Raw genomic sequence first — 22765 nt, 5'->3', positions numbered from 1 at the left:
GAGTGTTCAAAATTTAAGTTCATGTATTCATTCCAACTTCCAGAGATGCTGATTCAGTGTTCCTATAGCATCTGCTTTGTAGTTATTATTTTTAAAACTACATTTTTAAAAATACATTTGATTAATGTATTTTGGGTACATTATTCCATTTCTACTTACAAAAAGACTTATGAATATATTACATGAAGGCATAGCCAAAATAGGATCATGAAACCACTGAAATACTATAAGAAATATTAACATTTTATCATTTTCTAAGAGTTCCTAGAAGATACCATTCATTCTTTTATTTTGATCATGGTGCTATTAAAATTCCATGGTTTGACTGTATCAGAGCTTTTCACAGACGTAGGTGTGGAAATTGTGGAAAAAATAAAGTTTAATCTCAAAGAAAATCTGGTTACATTAATCCTGATAAAGCCATTCAGACATTAGTTGCAGTTGTGACCTCACCAGTGCAGAAGTCATGTTATGTACGAGGGTGAGTCAAAAATTATCCGCACACCAGTTATTAAAATTTCTATAAATTCTACAGCTAGAGTGCGGATAATTTTTGACTCACCCTCATAGTATCATTTCAGAGAAGGCTGTGCATAGGAATTACTGAGTGAAGGGTGTGATGCACTGCTGCCAGTGACAATGGTGGCCCTTAGCTGGTAAGAACACCAGGTAGTGCTTATATGTAATTTTGTACACAGCAGGAGAAACACTGATGTCAGGTATGAAGCTGGTTATCTTAAGTTTGTGAACCACCTAGTTCCTTTTTAAAAATGAGATTTTAAATGAGGACATTTTTGAGGACATTATATCTGAATAGCATATGACCCAAGTTCTATTACATATTCTACTATTTACCTACTATAATGCAGCAAAAGTTTCAAAGGGTAATATATGCTTGGATGACTCTCTTCATACCATTTTATAAACTCTTTGATTTAGGCGTCAGTTGGTCAGGACCTTTGAATCTCTCTTCTGGCAAAGGCCCCATGAAATTTGAATTTGGTGAAATATAAATATATTGGAAATGGCCCCTGCTTCTCGGGAAACCCCATGTTTTGTGCAAACTTACTCAGATTCACCAGAAGGAAATTTAAAAAATAAATAAAGTGCATATTAAGTTAAAAATATATGCCTGAGCTCTACTAACAGCTAATTATGAAATAACTGTCATAGAGTTCTGAGTTATGAGTAACAATCTAAATGTCCCAAAAAACTTAATCTGACATTCTAGCCCTTAGATCCCTGCTCAAGCCCAGTTTATAGTTTTTGGGTATGGATCCTTTTTTTTGTGTAAGTTTAATGTTATGAGTAGTATACTTTTCCACAGATTTTAGAGTTTTGACTGTACCATCATCACAGAAATGTTCATGATTTTTGGTAGATTTTTCCAACATGTACCACAAAGCAAGTAAATACATTTGTGTCTCTTAGTGGAGACAAAAGCATAACAATTATCACACAGTTCCCTATTCTAGCAGCTAACCATCCTCCTGGGTCCTGAACCCCTCATCTGATTTGCATGACAAGTGATCTTGCAAGCTGGAAATGACAGCGTGGGTAAATTGTATACATGATCAAGATTCTACACATATTCCTAATAGTGTCACACTATTCATACTTGAAATCAAGACTTGTGAAACCAAATATTTTAACATCACAGGAATGCTTAATATATACCAGGTTAAAAGCAGTTTGGAATGCTGGGTGCCCCCAGTGGTGACAAATTTCCCACTCTCCATTACTATTCAATCATGTTTTTTTTTTTTTAAGCCCTTTATTGGAATATAATTGCTTTACACTGTTGTGCCAGTTTTTGCTGTACACCAAAGTGAATCAGCTGTGTCTACACATATATTCCCATATCCCCTCCCTCCCACAACTCCTTCCTACTTTCCCTATCCCAGCTCTCTAAGTCATCACCCATCATTGCGTTGATCTCCCTGTGTTATACAGCAGCTTCCCACTAGCTATCTATTTTACATTTGGTAGTGTATGTATGTCAATGCTACTCTCGCACTTCATCCCAGCTTCCCGTTTGCCCCCCCGCCCCATGTCCTCAAGTCTATTCTGTACATCTGCATCTTTATTCTTGCCCTGTCACTGGGTTCATCAGTATCATTTTTTTAGATTCCATATGTATGAGTTAGCATATGGCATTTGTTTTTATCTTTCTGGCTTCTTCGCTCTGTATGAGAGACTCTACGTCTATCCACCTCACTACAAATAACTCAATTTCATTCCTTTTTATGGCTGAGTAGTATTCCATTGTATATATGTGCCACGCAATCATTTTTTGATAGTTACACCCAAAGAGTCGCTTTAAAATCCCTCAAATATACTTTCTTTGTTGCAGAAACCCTCAAGGTCTCAAGAAGCCACAGAGCCTATTTTCTGACTGAGCAACTACTTCTCTGCTCTTAAGGACTGCCACAAAACAAATTTATTTCTTTTAAGCAAATGCTTGATTGTCATTTGGATGTGTATATTTCTTTAGAGTAAATTACAGATAATAAAGATCTCTAGGCCCCAGGCTAAAATAAAAAAATCTCTTAAAAGACACCATGTACCCAATGAGTTCAATGTTGTTTTGTAAATATTTTTAATGGTATCTAGCTTCTCAAGCTCTCCATGTTTTGTCTGTAGTAGACTTCCAGGTTGTGTCAAGCACAGAGTCTTATCCGCTGGATCACCAGGGAATTCCCTCCTTTTGAATTCTTAACACCTGTGGGATGGCTGCAGTGATTGTACCCAGGGTTTGGCTAAACTATTTGATCCCATCTGGAGTTCAGGACTGTCAGTATGCCCAAGAGCAATTCACAAATTCTTTCACTGTTTTTGCCTTCTGAGGAAGACAGTGTGCAGTCCGTGAGCTCAGGTAATGAGTGACCTCAGAAACCCGAAATGTCAATCAGACTCACGTGAAACACAATTCTTAACCAGCACAAGATTTACTAACAATTGGAAAATAATATAAAATAGGAGCAACAACATGTGCAGTATCTATGAGGCCCCAAACCAGTCAGACACCGCTTCCTGAGGTCATCTTTTTACAATGGGGTACATTGAAAAAAAACTGGGGGCTCTAAATTGTATGGTACAAGTCAGGACAAGAAGGCTTAGGAGTTTCTTACTTTATATGTGTCCTCACCTTTGTAGTCCTGTTCTGGCTTTATGACTTTTATTCACTAGAACAACTGTAGTCTCTATACTGTAGGTTTACTACACTCTAAATAGACCCTAACCGTCCTGCTAAAAACGTTATTAGATCAGTAATTAGCAAATAGCAATGCCTTTAATATCCTCATTTGTCTTCTAGTTGTAGATTTCAGCAGTTACTGTTTGTCAGGATTCTGCTCTAACCAGGGATTATAGTTCTTTATCAACTTTTCCCTCTGTAGGTACAGTCTTTTCTGATGCCTGTTTGTATTATGGTTGAGAGTTTTTTTCATCTCTTTAGTATTGTAGTATATTTCCAACTTGATATGGCAGACTCAGGGAACCACAGTGTATGGAAATATCTTGGGGATGTGGCTTTCTGGGAAGGGGGTCTCTGTGTAAATGCAGAAATGAGAAGTTGTATGACTCCTGAATTAGAGGAATCAGGGGATGGTGTCCCTGAGATAGCTGTAGGGACTGGACTGGATACTCTTACTCCTTTTAAAACAATCTGTTCTATTGATTTACATTGTTTGGTGGATTTATTTTAGCCTTTTTTTACTGAATTAAATCTACGAGGTCTTTAAAAACTGCAAGTTCTTCTAATTAGGCAACCATTTTATGGGGACAGTTTTAACCTCTTTTGAGAGGGAAGCTGTTCAGTTGTCGTACCTGTGGCTTTAGTCTCAATGAAGCATCCTGGGCATTTCCAGTGATTAGGTTATTGGGGATACTCATAGTCATTGTGAAGTGTGATGTTACTGTCAGTTGTCAAAGTCTTTCTCTGGAGCCCACCCCTGATTCTGTGTTGGCAGGTCACAAGTAGTGCTTATCAAGTATTTTTCAGTCCATATTTCAAGTGTTTGAGGATTGTTAAATAGTCTTACAAGATTCTCTTTGGAAAGTTCCTGTGTTAATTCATACACTAAGTGAGAAATCTGTTTGTTTTAATGTATGCAAAGAGAGCACCTTGGCCAACAATGTGTCATTTTTATGGTGCTATCAACCTCTCTCTGGATTTCCTCCCCATCTTGGAAAAAGCCTCTTGTACTTCTCAAAGAATATTTCCCCTGGTATTCCTCCATAACGTTATATTTTGGTTTGTATTTGGCTTGAAATAACATGTTACTATGTTATTACACACACCCAGATGTCCACATGCACAAAAGCATGCACTCCATGTGCAACCTCTTGTAGGTCAATCTTTTAACTCTTTCCGGAGGATGAACAGTGGAAGAAAATGCTTCCTTTACCTCATACCACTTAGAAGTTACAAGTTTACAAATGATGTAATTCTAGTGTTTTCTAAAATAAGTACAAATACACACAAGTAAATGTGGTCACTTTTTTAGGAAAAGAAGAATGAGTATGATGGAAGACATGAATAATAACTCTTGTTTTCATTTATTTTTCTCTATATTTACTGAGATATAAATGAAATATAATATTGAGTAAGTTTAAAGAGTACAAAGTGTGATTTGATATACCTATATATTGCAAAGTGTTTAAAACATAGTGTTAGCTAAGACCTTTATCATGTCAAATATTTACCACCCCCGCCTTTTTTGTGTGTGTGTGTGTAGTAGGAACATTTAAGACATCTACTCTCTTAGCAACTTTCAAGTGTATAATACAGTATATTTAACTGTAATCACCATACTCTAAGTTAGATCACCAGAACTTACTCATTTCATAACTGGAAGTCTATACTGTTTTTCCAATACTCCCCACTTCTCCTATCTCTTTGCCCCTGGTAACCATCGTTCTTCATTCTGTTTCTACAAGTTTATCTTTTCTAGATTCCGCATACATGTGAGATCATACAATATTTGTCTTTCTCTTCTGACTTATTTCACTTAGCATCAGCTCTCAAGGTCCATGCATGGTATCACAAAGGGCAATATTTCATTCTTTCTCATGGTTGAATAATATTCTTTTGGGTATGAATGCCACTTTTTCTTTATCCATTTACCTCTTTAGACACTTATGTTGTTACCATATCTTGGCTATTATGAAAAATTTTTCCATGAACATCAGAGTGCAGATAGTGATTTCATTTTTTTTTTTGTTTTGGTATACCTAGAATTTGGATTGCTGGACAATATGGAAGTTCCATTTAAAATTTTTTGGTAATCTCCATATTATTTTCCATAGTGGCTTACTAGCTTCTCTTCCCATCAGCAACACTCAGATGTTCCCTTTACTTAACATCTTCACGAGCTCTTGCTATTTTTTATCTTTTTGGTGATAGTCATTTTTTATTTTCCTCCAGCTTTATTGAAATATAATGCTTTCTTCCAGAAGTTTTATGATTTCAGATCTTCCATACAGTATTGTATAAGTTTGAGGTTTATAGAATGATGATTTGAGTTACATCCATCATGAAATGATTATCGCAGTAAGTTTAGTGAATATCTATCCTCTCATATAGATCAAAAATTAAAGTAATACCTTTTTTCCTGGTGGTGAGAGTGTTAATTGTATTTATTATGTTGTACTTACGTCCCTAGTACTTATTTATCTTTAACTGGAAGTTTGTACCTTTTGACCACCTTCATCCAATTCCCCTCCCTCCACCTCCCACCTCTGGTAATCACAAATCTGATCTCTTTTTCTATGAGTTTGGTTTTTGTTCATTTTATGGTATAACTTTCCAGATGTTTGTGTTGTCTCAGTTTGTTTCACCAGTGTCTTATAGTTTTCCAAGTACAGTTCTCTTACCTCCTTAATTAGATTTATTCCTAAGTATTTTATTCTTTTTGTTATGACTGTAAATGGAATTGTTTTCTTAAATGTTGACTGTTCATTTTTTTGATTGTTATTATTGCCTTGCAAAAGATTTTTAATTTGATGTAGTTCCACTTTTTAATTTTGCTTCTGTTGTTTGTGCTTTTGATGTCGTAACCCACAATTATTGCTAATACTAATATCACATAGTATTTTCTCTGTGTTGTCTCTAGGGGTGTTACAGTTTCAGGTCTTATGTTTAAGCCTTTAATTAATTTCAAGTTAATTTTTGTGAATTTTGTAAAGTAGGGCTCCAATTTTATTTCTTAGCATGTAGTTATTTAGTTTTCTCAGCACAATTTATTGAAGGGAGTATCTTTCCCCATGACTGTTCTGTCTCCCTTGACATGTATTAGTTGTCTGTATATGTGAAGGTTTATTTCTGGGCTCTTGGTTCTGTTCCTTTGGTTTATGTGTCTATTTTTATTTCAGTATAGTACTATTTTGATTAGTATAGTTTGAATCAGGAAGTGATGTTTCCAGCTTTGTTCTTCTTTCTTAGAATTGCTTTGGCATTTGGGGTTTTCTTGTTCCATACAAATTTTTGAATTGTTTTTTCTATATCTGTGAGAATGCTATTGTAATTTTGATAGGGATTGTATTGCATCTATAGATGATTTTGGATTATATGGGCATTTTAGTAATATTAGTTCTCCCAAAAGTAATGGTTATCTTTCTATTAGTTTTTAGTTCTTTTTCAATTTTTATAAAAATCAAAATCCTATAGTTTTCAGTGTATAGATCTTTTGCCTCCTTGGTTAAATTTATTCCTAAGTATTTTATTGTTTTTATGCTATTGTGAATGGGATTTTTTTAAAGCTCTTTATTGGAATATATTTGCTTTACACTCTTGTACCAGTTTTTGAGGTACACCAAAGTGAATCAGCTGTATTTATACATATATCCCCATATCCCCGCCTTCCCATGACTCCCTACCCTCCTCCCTGTCCTGGCCCTCTAAGGCATCACCCATCATCAAGTTGATATCCTTTTGTTATACAGCAACTTCTCACTAGCTATCTATTTGACAGTTGGTAGTGTATCTATGTCTATGCTACTCTCTCACTTCATCCCAGCTTCCCCTTCACCCCCCAACCCCCACCTCAGCCCCATGTCCTAAAGTCCATTCTCTACATCTGCATCTCTACTTTTGCCCTGTCACTGCGTTCATCAGCACCATTTCTTCAGATTGCATATATATGAGTTAGCATATGGTATTTGTTTCTCTCTTTCTGGCTTACTTCACTCTGTATGACAGTCTCTAGGTCTATCCACCTCATTACATAGAGTTCAATTTCATTTCTTTTTATGGCTGAGTAATAGTCCATTGTATATATGTGCCACATCTTCTTTATCCATTCATCTGTTGATGGGCATTTAGGTTGCTTCCATGTGCTGGCTAGTGTAAATAGTGCTGCAATGAACATTATGGTACATGTTTCTTTTTGGTTGATGGTTTTCTCTGGGTATATGCCCAGGAGTGGGATTGTTGAGTCATATGGTAGTTCCATTTTAGTTTTTTAAGGAACCTCCAAACTGTTTTCAGTAGTGGCTGTACCAACTTACATTCCCACCAACAGTGCAGCAGGGTTCCCTTTTCTCCACACCCTCTCCAACATTTGTTGTTTCTAGATTTTGTGATGATGGCCATTCTGATCGGTGTGAGGTGATACCTCATTGTGGCTGTGACTTGCATTTCTCTAATGGTTAGTGATGTTGAGCATCTTTTCATGTGTTTGTTGTCCATCTGTATGTCTTCTTTGGAGAAATGTCTATTTAGGTCTTCCACCCATTTGTGGATTGGGTTATTTGTTTTTTTGGTATTAAGCTGCATGAGCTGCTTGTATATTTTGGAGGTTAATCCTTTGTCCGTTGTTTCGTAGGCAACTATTTTTTCCCATTCTGAGGGTTGCCTTCTAGTCTTGTTTATGGTTTCTTTCGCTGTGCAAAAGCTTTTAAGTTTCATGAGGTCCCATTTGCTTATTCTTGATTTTATTTCCATGATTCTAGGAGGTGGGTCAAAAAGGATCTTGCTTTGATGTATGTCATAGAGTGTTCTGCCTATGTTTTCCTCTAGGGGTTTTATAGTGTCTGGCCTTACATTTAGGTCTTTAACCCATTTGGAGTTTATTTTTGTGTATGGTGTTAGGAAGTTCTAATTTCATTCTTTTACATGTAGCTGCCCAATTTTCCCAGCACCACTTATTGAAGAAGCTGTCTTTTTTCCATTGTATATCGTGCTTCCTTTGTCAAAGATAAGGTGCCCATATGTGCTTGGGTTTATCTCTGAGTTCTCTATTCTGTTTCATGGATCTTCCTTTCTACTTTTGTGCCAGTACCATAGTATCTTGATCACTGTAGCCCTGTAGTATAGTTTGAAGTCAGGAAGCCTAACTCCACCAACTCCGTCTTTCCTTCTCAAGATTGCTTTGGCTATTTGGGGTCTTTTGTGTTTCCATATAAATTGTAAGATTTCTTGTTCTAGTTCTGTGAAAAATGCTGTTGGTAATTTGATCAGGATTGTGTTGAATCTGTAAATTGCTTTGGGTAAGATTGTTATTTTCACAGTGTTGATTCTTCCAATCCAAGAACATGGTATGTCTCTCCATCTGTTTGTATCGTCTTTGATTTCTTTCATCAGTGTCTTATAGTTTTCTGCATACAGGTCTTTTGCCTCCTTAGACAGGTTTATTCCTAGGTATTTTATTCTTTTGGTTGCAAGGGTAAATAGGAGAGTTTCCTTAATTTCTCTTTCTGTTCTTTCATTGTTAGTGTATAGGAATGCAAGAGATTTCTGCACATTAATTTTGTTTCCTGCTACTTTACTAAATTCATCAATTAGTGCTAGCAGTTTTCTGGTAGAGTCTTTCGGGTTTTCTATGTATAATATCATATCATCTGCAAAGAGTGACAGTTTTACTTCTTTTCCAATTTGGATTCCTTTTGTTTCATTTTCTTCTCTGATTACTGTGGCTAAAATGTCCAAAACTATGTTGAATAATAATGGTGAGAGTGGACACCTCTGTCTTGTTCCTGTCCTTAGAGGGAATGCTTTCAGTTTTTCACCCTTTAGAATGATGTTGGCTGTTGGTTTGTCATATATGGCTTTTATCATGTTGAGGTAACTTCCTTCTATGCCCATTTTCTGGAGAGGTTTTATCATAAATGGATGTTGAATTTTGTCAAAAGCTTTTTCTGCATCTATTGAGATGATCATATGGTTTTTATCCTTCAGTTTGTTAATATGGTGTATCACATTGATTGATTTGCATATATTGAAGAATCCTTGCATTCCAGGGATAAACCCCACTTGATCATGGTGTATGATCTTTTGAATGTGCTGTTGGATTCTGTTAGCTAGTATTTTGTTGAGTATTTTTGCATCTATATTCATCAGTGATATTGGCCTGTAATTTCCTTTTTGTGTGACATCTTTGCCTGGTTTTGGTATCAGGGTGATGGTGGCCTTGTAGAATGAGTTTGAGAATGTTCTTCCTTCTGCTATAATTTGGAAGAGTGTGAGGAGGATAGGTGTTAGCTCTTCTCTAAATGTTTGATAGAATTTGCCTGTGAGGCCATCTGGCCCTGGGCTTTTTGTTTGTTGGGAGATTTTTAATCACAGTCTCAATTTCAGTGGTTGTGATTGGTCTGTTCATATGTTCTATTTCTTCCTAGTTCAGTCTTGGAGGATCGTATTTTTCTAAAAATTTATCCATTTCTTCCAGGTTATCCAATTTATTGGCATATAGTTGTTTGTAGTAGTCTCTCATGATCTTTTGTATTTCTGCAGTGTTGATTGTTACTTCTCCTTTTTCATTTCTAATTCTGTTGATTTGCATCTTCTCCCTTTTCCTCCTGATAAGTTTGGCTAATGGTTTATCAATTTTCTTTATCTTCTCAAAGAACCAGCTTTTAGTTCTATTGATCTTTGCTATTGTTTCCTTCATTTCTTTTTCATTTATTTCTGCTCTGATCTTTATGATTTATTTCCTTCTGCTAACTTTGGGGGTTTTTTGTTCTTCTTTCTCTAATTGTTTTAGGTGTAAGGTTAGATTGTTTATTTGATATTTTTCTTATTTCTTGAGGTAGGACTGTATTGCTATGAACTTCCCTCTTAGAACTGCTTTTGCTGCATCCCATAGGTTTTGGGTTGTTATGTTTTCATTGTCATTTGTTTCTAGGTATTTTTTAATTTCCTCTTTGATTTTCTCAGTGATTTCTTTGTTGTTTAATAGCGTATTGTTTAGTCCCCATGTGTTTGTATTTTTTACAGTTTTTTTCCCTATAATTGATATCTAGTCTTATGGTATTGTGGTCAGAGAAAATGCTTGATACGATTTCAGTTTTTTTGAATTTACTGAGGCTTGATTTGTGACCCAAGATGTGATCTATCCTGGAGAATGTTCCGTGTGCACTTGAGAAGAAAGTGTTCTGTTGTTTTGGGATGAATGTCCTGTAAATATCAATTAAGTCAAGATGGTCTAATGTGTCATTTAAAGCTTGTGTGTCCTTATTTAGTTTCTGTTTGGATGATCTGTCCATTGATGTAAGTGGGGTATTAAAGTCTCCTCCTATTATTGTGTTGCTGTCAATTTCCCCTTTTATGGCTGTTAGCATTTGCCCTATGTATTGAGGTGCTCCTATGTTGGGTGCATAGATATTTACAATTGTTATATGCTCTTTTTGGATGGATCCCTTGATCATTATGTAGTGTCCTTCCTTGTCTCTTGGAATTGTCTTTACTTTCAAGTCTAACTTGTCTGATATGAGTATTGCTACTCCAGCTTTATTTTGACTTCCATTTGCTTGGAATATCTTTTTCCATCCCCTTACTTTCAGTCTGTATGTGTCCCTAGGTCTGAAGTGGGTTTCTTGTAGACAGCATATGTAAGGGTCTTGTTTTTGTATCCATTCAACCAGTCTGTGTGTTTTGGTTGGAGCATTTAATCCATTTACATTTAAGGTGATTATTGACATGTATGTTCTGATTACCATTTTCTTAATTGTTTTGGGTTTGTTTTTGTAGGTCTTTTCCTTCTCTTGTGTTTCCTGCCTAGAGAAGTTCCTTTAGCACTTGTTGTAAGGCTGGTTTGGTGGTGCTGAATTCTCTTAACTTTTGCTTCTCTGTAAAGCTTTTGGTTTCTCCGTCGAATCTGAATGAGATTCTTGCTGGGTAGAGTATTCTTGGCTGTAGGTTTTTCTCTTTCAAGACTTTACGTGTATCCTGCCACTCCCTTCTGGCCTGCAGAGTTTCTGCAGAGAGATCAGCTGTTATCCTTATGGGTGTTCCCTTATATGTTATTTGTTGCTTTTCTCTTGCTGCTTTTAATATTTTTTCTTTGTGTTTAATTTTCATTAGTTTGATTAATATGTGCCTCAGTGTGTTTCTCCTTCAGTTTATTCTGTATGGGACTCTGTGCTTCTTGGACTTAATTATTTCCTTTTCCATGTTGGGGAAGTTTTCCAGTATAACCTCTTCAAATATTTTCTCAGACCCTTTCTGTTTTTCTTCTCCTTCTGTGATGCCTATGATTCCAATGTTGGTGTGCTTAGTGTTGTCCCCAAGATCTCTGGGACTGTCTTGCATTCTTTTTATTCTTTTTTCTTTTTCCTGCTCTGTGGCAGTTATTTCCCCCATTCTATCTTCCAACTCCCTTATTCATTCTTCTGCTTCAGTTATTCTGCTGTTTATAGCATCTAGAGTATTTTTAATTTTGGTTGTTATCTAGTACTGTTTGTTTGCTCTTTAGTTCTTCTGAGTCCTTCTTAACTGTTTCTTGTATTGTCTGTATTTTGTTATCGAGATTTTTGTATCATCTTTACTATCATTACTCTGAATTCTTTCTCAGGCAATTTTCCTATTTCCTCTTCATTTATTTGTTTTTGTGTATTTTTACCTTGTTCCTTCATCTGTGACATATTTTTTTGTCATCTCATTTTCCCCCCACTTTGGATGGGCGGGATTGTGTTCCTGTCCCACTGGGTGTTTGGTCTGAGGTTTCAAGCACTGGAGTTTGTAGGCTGTTGAGTATAGCTGGGTCTTGGTGTTGAGTTGAGAACCTCTGGGAGACCTCACTCTGAAGAATATTCCCTGGGAACTGGGTTTCCCTGTTAGTCCATTGTTTTGGACTCAGAGCTCCCACCTCCGGAGCTCAGGCCTGACACTGGGCTTGTGAATCAAGATCCTACAAGCCATGTGGAGCAGGGAAAACAAAAAAAAATTAAAAAAAAAAAAGTAGGAAAACAGCAGAACAATAGCAAGATAAAAAATATAATAGGAAAGTAACAGATGTGTTAGAAAAAATTGAAAAAAAAAAAGATGGAGCAACAACTGGAAGGTAAAACAACTACAATAGCCTAAGTGAGGAGATGGGAAGGAAAAAAAATAAAAAAGAAAAAAATAAAAAGAAGAAAGCCAGAAACAGCCTTGGCTGTGGGGACAGAGCTTAGACAAGGGCAGGGGTGGAGGGGGAGGTTAGGTAATGGGCAGGGCCTATGCTTCCCCCACCACTCCTGGGGGTGGTGGGGAATGGGGCTTAGGCCCAATGAGGCAGAGGGGCCCAGGAATGCCTCTGGTCCTGGGAGCAAAGGACCAGGTCAATATACCCAGCGGGCTCCCTGGGCCCGACTTGGTGGGAGAAATGGTAGGCACCTCCCCTAGCCCTCCAGTCTCAGAGGGTCCCTCCTCCTTGGGTTCTCTTCTTTCTCACCCCCTCTCTCCTATACCCCTAGGACCCTCACAGATGCAGGGGTCAGTGAAAGGCAGGAGACCAGACTCTGACACCCAACAGGATTCCCCAGGCCAACTGGGCTAGGGTAACGCCTGCGGTACTTCCCCAGATCTCCCAGTGTGGTAGGCTCCCTGTCTACCTCTCTTCCTCTCCCCCACCCCCACTCTCCTAGGTCCCAAGCAGCTGGAGGGGGCCCGGAGAGTGAAGGACCAGGCCCAGGAGCCTAGTCGGCCTCCCTGGCCAAGAGGGCAGGCGAAACACCCTCTCACCTCCCCGTCCCCCAGTCTCAAAGCCCCCACCCCCTCCTGTCTGCCCCTCCACCTCCTTGCCCCTCCTCCCTCCTCCCCACACTCCCATGACCCAGGCAGCCCGGAGGGGGCCCTGGAGGGTGGAGGACCCCACTGGGGAGCCCAGCAGTCCCCCAAGCTGGGAGCTCAGCAGGCCTCCTGGCCTCCTGGGTGGGAGAAACCCAGTTGTGGTTTCCCCGATCTCCCCAGCCCCCAATGGTCCCTCCACGTAGGAACCTCCGCCCTCACCCAGCCACCCCCCCAGGGGTGCCAGTCCCGTTCACTTCCCCTTCCCCGCCCCCCGACTTCCCCCAGGTCCTACCGATTTGCTCCAGGGTTCTTGTGGTCTGCTTGGGCCTCAGGTCCCCCGCCGGCCTCCGGCAACTGTTCTATTTGTGTGAATGGGATTTTTAAAAAAAATTTCTTTTCAGTTATTTTGTTGTTATTGTGTAGAAAGGCAACTGATTTCTATGTGTTGATTTTCTTTTTGCAGCTTTACTGCATTTATTGATTAGTTCTAACGTATTTTGGTGGAGTCTAGGCTGCTTTTCTATGTATAACCTCATAACATTTCCAAACAAAGATGATTTTACTTTTTCCTTTCTGGTTTGAGTGCTTTTTCTTTTCTTCCTGACTGCTCAGACTAGAACTTCCAATACTATATTAAAGATAGTCATGCATTTATATACTGCCAAATGTAAAATAGATCGCTAGTGGGAAGCAACTGCCTAACACAGGGAGATCAACCCGATGATTGCTGATGACCTAGAGGGGTGGGATAGGGAGGGTGGGACGATGCTTGGGAGGGAGGCTCAAGAGCAAGGAGGTATAGGGATATATGTGTAAACACAGCTGACTCACTTTGGAAACTGGCACAACAGTGTAAAACTATTATACTCCAATAAAGATCGGAAAAAAAAAAAAAAAGAAGATAGTCATGAAAGAGGGCAGCCACATCTTATTCCTGATCATAGAGGAAAATCTTTCAAGCTTTCATCATTAAGGATGATGTTAGCTTGGGTTTTTCATATTATGTTCATTCCTTCTATACCCAATTTGTTTCATATTTACCATAAAAAGCTGTCATATTTTGTCAAATGATTTTCAGCATCTGTCAAAGTGATCATATGATTTTAATCTTTTAGTGTATTAATGTGATCTGTAACATTTATTGATTTGTGTATGTTGGACCATTCTGCATGCTTGGTGTAAATCCCAATTGATCATGGTGTATAAAAATTTAATGTGGTGTTGAATTTTGATTGCTAATATTTTGTTGAAAAATTTTACATCTATATTCATCGGGGATATTGGTCTATAGGTTTCTTTTTTGTACTGTTTATCTGAGTTTGGTATCAGGATATGCTTGTCTTGAAAAATGAGTTTAGGAGTGTCCCTCCTCTTCAACTTTTCTGTAGAGTTTAAAATGGATTGTTCTGCTCCTCAAAGACGTTTAGCTTAGCTATTTAGCCCCCTGCTCCATGCAGCTTCAAAATTTGGCAACTGCCTTAATGAAGAGAACTATGTGGTAGAGACAGGACCCCTTTCCCTAGTGAGTTTTTGTTTCCTAAGCACAATGTACTTGCAGGATAGTTTATTCCATATTTTTGAAACTTTTGGTCTTGCTCTCTGACTTCCCAGGGAGTCCAATGAAAATAGGAATGTTCACTGGAAACTCTGGCCATGTGTTTAAAGTCTTTTAAGTTTTCAGCTTGTCACTCTAGCCTTACATGACTTAAGCTGTTTCATTTTTTCTTGGCGAAGTGCCTCTTTCTGGGCCAGGCCCAGTTCTCAGCTCACACTCAGGCTTGTCCAATGCTTCATGGGGAAAAAAAGGCAGTTGCTCTTCAGCAGAAGGATTCTGTCCTCTCTGTAATTCTTGTTTACTTCCACACTTTCTAATGGCTTTAAAAATATGATTGCTAAAATTAATTTGATTTTTCAAGTACAGTGGTCCCTCAGTCTCGGCAAGGGATTGGTTCCAGGAACCTCCTCCCCCCCCCCCACCCCCCACTGCACCAAAATATGTGGATGTTCAAATCCCTTATGGAAAATGTCAGATCAAATGGATCCATGCTTGGTTGAATCTGTGACTAAGGAGGGGTGACTCTACTTGCAGTGGGAACTGTGGCCAACTGTAACCTAATACATCCTATTAGGAAGTGAATGTCACAAAGGCTACCTTAAATGAAATAATAAATTGAATTAGGAATCAAAGCAACATTTATTTGGGGAAAAGGAAAAAAGTAAATAATCATCTATAATCTAGATGATTATAGAGTGTGGAACTTTTATGTCATAAAAATGGTATGGTTATCAGTGAAGCTAGCTGTTATGGTGTGAAAGAAAATCCAAGGAGTTGTTATGAAAAAAACATTTCTTCTGTATTACACAAAGAATATAATCAGAAATCACTCAAAAACTATTCAATACAAGCAGAGACAAGAACAATATGGAACTCAACAATTGACTAATCAGTTTTCAATTAAATAAAGAAAAATTCTTGCTCCTCTGTTATTTCATTAGGATAATAATACACAAACTGTCAAACTTACCATTATTAAATGAGAAATATTTAAGAAGAAAATGTTTACACAAACTGCACATTGAGTTTACCAGAGAATTATTTCTATTTTTCACGTTATTTTATAAATTCCCTTCAATATCTGCCTTTTAACCAATATGCTATCAAATATTGAAAAAAATCTTAAAATCTCTGGCGAATGAAAATATTTTTTTGGTTTTTAATAAATTGTGGATTTTTGTATACTACGTATATACAAACACACACTGATACACAAACCCCTACAATAAACATTTTTTTCAGTCAAAATATAGCCATTTCAAGTCAATATAATACCCAGTAGTAAAATTTTCATTTGAAAATTATCACTATAATTTTTTGGCTCAAGATCTGGCTGGTAAGTATCTACAGGGAATGAAGAAGAGACCAGAGACTCACTGTACACACAATCTTTGACTGAAATCTTCAAAAGAATGTTAGCCAAGGTTCATTCCAGTTGGCTAAATATTACGAATATCAACACACTTTATTTTTTTTTTAATTTTTTAAAGGAATATAAAACTATTTATTGACCACTGTTCATCAGTATTTACAATAAAGTAAACAATATACAGTTGAATAACATTCTGATTACTACAAAGTTATTGTTTTTCCTGGCTTCTGCTGAACTAGTAACCTAAAATACTGAGAAGGCTGAGTGTACATGTAAGAAATGGGCTGGGGTAAAGTTTGCAAAAAACATGCAGATCAAGTTTAGATTAGAAAAGTTTGTTTATTCATTTATTCCTGCAGATCCTATATTACCAACATCTCTAACCATCTGATTAGGTTTCCGTGAAGAAGTCTGAGATATTACATGTATCACAGCCTTTCAGTAAATATAGTACAGGGATTTCAACTTCTTATGAAAGAATGGTTCACCAAAAGGAACCTTTAAACATCTGTTTAACTAAGTTTTGCTTGGCTAATTAAAACATACCAGAAATTTTCTAGTTTTTTCATTTTGGTGGGGAGGTTGTTGATAGAGATAAAATTTTCCTGTTAGGGGTTTTACATATAAAAGTACATTTATGTGACTGTAGATATGGATGCAGATTCTGATAGGACTGCTTTAAAAAATTATTCAATTTAAATTGTTTACATTAATTTGTCTACTTAATTACAGAATTACTTACTTTGAAAGGTTAAGACTTAAATTTTCATTTTAAGTTGAAGTGATTTCTCATACTGCTCAAAATGATGGAATCCTAGAAACATGGGCTTATTCATGGTTGTGGAAGGCTGTTTTTGTTTTAGTAAATGTATTTAAACAACAACAAAAAACCCCAAACCATTTACATATATATTTTATGTATACACATACAAAAAACCCAGAATGGCCTTAGGCATATATGAGTTAAATGCAAATTCTAAATTCTGATTGAGTAATGACTGTGGAGATTTCCCCAAACATTTAGAAAAGCTGTTCTTTAATGCAGAGGAAATAACATACTGTGGTATCAAATGTTCTTTTCTGCTAAAGGAAGCAACTACAGAAAGCTTTTATTTGTTAAAAGTAACCAGTGTTACAAATGCAAAAAACAAAACAAAACCCCAACAACTTCCCCAATACTACTTCAAAAGAACATATCAAACTTGATTTTCATTAGAATGTAGTTATTTCTTCACACTAATAAATCAAAAAACCAAGACAGATTTTATACATATATAAAAATATATATAAAAAGCAGTGCAAACAATTATTGAGCTTCATCTTCTGAGCAAGAATGCTAAGTTAGTCTCTCTTTATAAAAAGCAATTACAATTTGAGGACACTTCATATTTGCCTCTTTTGCCAGCACCAAGTCCACTTCATCTGAGTCCTTCCATTTCATGAGAAACATTAATTCTCCACCAATGATTTGTTCTGGATCAAGATCTCTGGCAAAACCTCTTGGTTTATCAACAGCATCTCTTTTCTTCTTTGATCTGCTGTCATCAGATTCACTGTCAGATAAAGATTTTCTTTTTGTTCCATCTTTTTCTTTACCAGCTTTTTGAGAATCAAGAAATGCTTCCATTAACTCTGGACAATCTAAATTTTCTTTAGGTTCCCAGGTATTGTCTGCATCTGTAAATCCCTTCCACTTCAGGAAATACTCCACCTTCCCATTCACTACACGTCAGTCCAGTACTTTTTCTACTACAGATTCCTCAGCTTCTGCCTCTTCGACTTTTTTACTCTTTGCATTCTGTTTCTTTCCCATTTTTTTGCAATGTAGTTTTATTGGAGGTCATTTTTTATTGCAGACTTGAAGAGCTATTATTCACCGCTTCCAAGCTGCTCCGGGTCCCGGGTCTGTGGCGTCTCTGGCCCTGTGCGCCTTAAGCTCCAGCCACATCCCTCAAAACACTTTAAATTTATTAATTAAGGTCAATGGAAAGAAGAAACTTAGATCATTTAGAATATAAACCTAAATTTCGTGTGGAAGTAACAAAAATACCTAATGTGATTATTTAGTATTAAAGTATTCTGCTGTTTTCTGGTTTATTTAAAACTTTCAAGAAGTGAATGATTTGAAGTATGACATACATACAGAAAGTGCAAGTACCTTAAGGGTCAGCTTTGATGAATTTTCACAAATTGAATACCTTATATAACCAGCAACCTGATCAAGAATCACAACATGACCAGAAGTCCAGAATTCCCCTCCCCCATTTATCCTACCAACAGAGAACTACTGCTCCCCATGTTTCTAAGAATCATTCATGTTGTTCTATGTATTATTTGTTCATTCACATTATTGCATAGTACACGATATACGATAGTTTATTTTTAGATTATCTTATTTAACTTATATTCTCCCCAATAGAAGGTTTAGCTCCTTGGGGACTTGGGTCTCTGTTTCACTGATACATCTCAAGTACCTAGTCGGTGCTTTATAAGGATGTGTTGGATTAAGTTACACTAGCTTTTAGTCACTCAGAAGTCTCCCATTGCAGAAGTGTTTGGGCTGGCAAGCCCTACATTAACTCTGTCTGGAGTCTAGGGTTCTCCTGACTAGTCTCCTTAGTGCCCCTTTGACTTCCTTGTTTCTCAAAGTGTAAATCAGGGGATTCAGCAGGGGAGTCACCAGAGTATAGAACAGAGCAATGCTTTTATTCACATCCTGTGAATAACTGGAGGGAGGCTGAAGGTACATGGAGATGAGTGTCCCAAAGAAAATAATCACTACCATTAAGTGAGAACCACAGGTTCCAAAAACTTTCTGCCTCCCCTGGACTGACTTAATCTTCAGGACTGCATGGGTAATGTGACCGTACGATACTAAAATGAGTGACAGGGGCACCACCAAGAAGAAGAAACTGAGAGCAAAAAGTTCAGCCTCGTTGACAGAGGTGTTGGTGCAGGCCAGTTTCAGCATCACTGGAACTTCACAGAAGAAATGGTCCACTTGGTTTTTACCGCAGAGGGGAAGAGTCATGGTCAATGCTGTCTGTGTTATAGAACTGCCAAACCCTGTTAGCCAAGCAGTTACCACCAGCTGCAAGCAAAGCTGGGGATGCATGATCACCATGTAGTGCAGTGGGCGGCACACAGCTACATAGCGGTCATAGGCCATGACAGACAGGAGGACACACTCTACTCCCCCAAGTCCCAAGGCAGTGAAGAGCTGGGTCACACAGCCACCATAGGTGATGGTCTTGTCCTTCCCCTTAAAGTTGGCCAGCGTCTGAGGGACGGTGCAAGTGGTCAAACAAAGATCCATAAAAGAGAGGTTGGAGAGGAAGAAATACATAGGGGTGTGGAGGTGAGGATCCGTAATTGACAGAAGTATAATGGTGCCATTGCCTAAGAAGCTCAAAAAGTAGATGATCAGGATGACCCCGAAGAGAGCCGTTTCCAGCTGAGGCCGGTTGGAGAAGCCCAGGAGAATGAATCCAGAGAAGGTGCTGTCATTAGCTCTTTCCATTGTACTTCACTTTTTGGAATTAAGAGCACTCCATACTGTTATGTTGCATGTTTAATCCACCTCTTTCCCCCTAGAGTGTGTAAGTAGAGTTTGGTTGGAAGCGTGAGGCATTTTCAGAGTTACTTTCTTGCTGGCAAGAAAGGGGGTGCTGCATAGCTACTGTATATGAGTATCTTCTGTGTTCCAGGCACTGACCTCAGCCCTTTGTATGCAGTTTGTCACAACAACTGATGAGCTTGGCATTATCATGATTTCTGTTAAATACATGAGGGAACTGAGGGTTAAAGAGATGAGGTAATTTTTTTTAAAAAGCTCTTTATTGAAATATAATTGCTTTACACTGTTGTGCCAATTTTTGCTGTACACCAAAGTGAATCAGCTGTATCTATACATATATCCCCATATCCCCTCCCTCCCACGACTCTTCCCAGCTTCCCCTTCCCCCCAACCCCGTGTCCTCAAGTCAGTTCTCTACATCTGCATCTTTATTCTTGCCCTGTCCCTGGGTTTTTCCATACCATTTTTTTTAGATTCCATATATATGAGTTAGCATACGGTATTTGTTTTTCTCTTTCTGGCTTACTTCACTCTATATGACAGTCTCTAGGTCCATTCACCTCACTACAAATAACGAGGTGAGGTAATTTTATTGGAGTGATGTACCTAATAAACCTCAGAGGCAGGATTCAAACAGACACTATAATATGGGTTCCTGACTGCTAGGGATACTGTCTTTATGATTGTATGACCTAGAAAGATAACTCAAGTTTCTCCAAAAATTAAATCTGAATGTTCCAGGTAAGTTGCAAATATGTACTGCCCCAGTCCTTCTATCTTTTTTTTTCCCTCGAGTATTGAAATATTTCAGACTGGCCCTCCTGCTTCTCTTTTGTGTAGAGAAAAAAAATTTTTTTCTGATGTACAGATAATACAATTTACTATTAAAATTTTATTCATATGGGAACAATACATTTTAATGCGTGCAGCAATGGAAACTTTGGTATGGAGTCTGTAATCATGTCTGTTGATTGGAAAACTTTTACTGGAAATGATTTAAGAATTCATTGTATCCAGCTGCGAGTTCCAGAAGGACTAAGCGTGAGTAATCATCATTGTTATCACTTTCAGTGAAAACTCAGGAAACCAGTTTTTTTCTTCTCTTTCACATTATGTCTTTTAAAATTGTTTAATGTGATAGAGCAAATATTCTTTTCAACTTCTTTGTGTACACTTGCTATAAATACAAACCTCACATTGATCATTCTGTTTTCTGTTAAAATCATCTGGTCTTATCTTAGAAATCTCTCACTCTCTCTCTCGGGTTCTATCTCTCTCTGTCTCTCTCTCTCATACACAAACACATAACACACAGACACACACACCATGAGGCAAATTTAATAGTAAATAATAACTAAAGAAGAGAAATATCTCATAATAGGACCATAGCCTGGAAAAGAGTCTAGTATATATGGTAGATTCACAAAATAATTTTATCAAATAAATGAAAATATGAAGGAAGTTTAAAAATTGTAAGAGACTTTAGAAAGTGAAGTTAGGAGTAATAGAAATTTGTAAATGTACAAGAGGAAAACAAATGAATTCTTGAACAACAGTTAAGAAGCAGTCTTGACTGTTCTGACTTTAGATTTCTTTTAATACTAGGTTGTATGGAAACTTGTAGGACTCTATGTTTTTAAACAGCACTTTTTTATTAGCAAAATCCATGACCAGGCAGGAGAATATTCTGCTACCTCTCAATTATGCCTTTTCTGTTGGTTCTTGATACCTAATTCCTTTTATCCTTAATTTTTTAGTAATTGTTTTGTGGCTTGGTGGCTGTTGTTACTGTGGTACCAAAGTGTTAAATTAATTTGGAATACAAAGGTGTAAAATGCAATAAGATGGGATCAGGATACCTGCAGTTTAAGTATCAATCTGCCACTTACAAGCTTTGAGATTTTAAAGGCTGCCCTCCAACCCATACTCCTGGCCCTTTCTGCTTCCTAATAATAGAAAAAATGTTATTAGTTTTTGATAAGCAATAAAAGAGATAATGTGTTCAGTTCTTTACTGAAACCTGTAGGTTTGTGTTCCAATAAATCTATTGTGGTATTTTGAGTAAGCTCTTCTCAGTCCTTGTACATTCTTTAGTGACTGCATGATTCTTAATTCCTTTATCTTCCAGATTATCAGGCCTTTGTTTCAAAATACCCGGAATGATAAACCTGGCATTAGTCACTATAATTTATTTTATCAAATGTTGCTGGTGCTTACCTTTGGTTCTTCCCTCTGTCCTTGTGCTGCATGAGTCACAGAGAGGGAACATTTCCCGTCCATCATGGTGCCCAGGTGATATCTCTGGCAATGTTTTTGAATAGGCTGTTTCTCAGAGATCACTGAAATTTCTAAAAATTCAGTCTGGAACACGATGTTAAATGATTTTTGTTTTTCTCAGTGATGCACAGAATGTGATCTGAACTAAGAAAGAATCCATTCTGACAAGAATATGTAAAACTCTTTGTAACACAAAAGCAGATTTAAATTGACATGGGCATTTACTACAAATTTCAATATGTTGTATTATTTTCGTATCTGCTTCCTGGAGTACCACAAATTAGAGATTTAAGACAAGAGAAATATATTATTGTACAGTTCTGTAGGCTAGAAGTTCAAAATTAAGGTGCTCCAGGACCTCTGAAACCTGTAGGAGAATACATCCTTGCAACTGTCTAGCTTCTGGTGGTTTGCTGGCAATTTCAGGGGTTCCTTGGCTGGCGCAGCAGCCCTTCAGTTACTTCCTTGCCAGTCACATGGCAGCATCCCTGTCTCTCTGTTCTGTGTTTCTTATAAGAATATCAGTCATATTGGTTTAGGAATCACACTAGTGAGTGAAATCTCATTTTAACTTCATTATTTCTGCAAAGACCTTATTTTCAAATAAGGTCACTTAAACAGGATTCTGGGTTTAGGATTTCAACCTATCATCAGAGGGGGGAGGGGACACAATTCAACCCATAGAAATAGTAAAATGTAATCATGCCTGTCAAATGATAACAATGCTTCATTATAAGTGGTAAGCCTAAGATTCAGGTATTAGTTCTATCCTATTCCAAGTTCATAAATGAGGTACATCTTGGTCATGATAATTACTGAGTTTATAATCAGTAGTGTTGCTATTTCTCTTATTCCAAATGGTGTGTTGATAGCAGAAGTCTACAGCAGTCTATAGGGAAAAACTTGCTCCCCTCATTTGGCATGAATGTCCAGTGAAGGTTATTTTCCCATACACCCTTTTGTTACACTTTACAGATCTAAAATATCAAGAGA

The 22765-nt window shown here is 37.4% G+C and overlaps 1 protein-coding gene and 1 pseudogene across 1 annotated transcript; both read right to left on the bottom strand.

The window, feature by feature from the left end:
• Positions 1 to 12842: 12842 nt before the first annotated feature.
• On the bottom strand, positions 12843 to 19438 carry LOC130831683 (putative olfactory receptor 2B8). The gene is made up of 2 exons (XM_057700033.1): positions 18527 to 19438; positions 12843 to 12857 (listed from the first exon to the last, which is right to left on the bottom strand). The coding sequence occupies exons 1-2, from the start codon at positions 19436 to 19438 to the stop codon at positions 12843 to 12845; spliced, it is 927 nt and encodes a 308-aa protein (XP_057556016.1).
• LOC130831503 (chromobox protein homolog 3-like) lies at positions 17368 to 17762 on the bottom strand (annotated as a pseudogene).
• Positions 19439 to 22765: the final 3327 nt, after the last annotated feature.

This window comes from Hippopotamus amphibius, chromosome 11 (assembly GCF_030028045.1).
Source record: "Hippopotamus amphibius kiboko isolate mHipAmp2 chromosome 11, mHipAmp2.hap2, whole genome shotgun sequence".
NCBI lineage: Eukaryota > Metazoa > Chordata > Mammalia > Artiodactyla > Hippopotamidae > Hippopotamus > Hippopotamus amphibius.
Note: the sequence above shows the minus strand (reverse complement) of the source record. Positions and strands in the feature narration are given on the sequence as shown.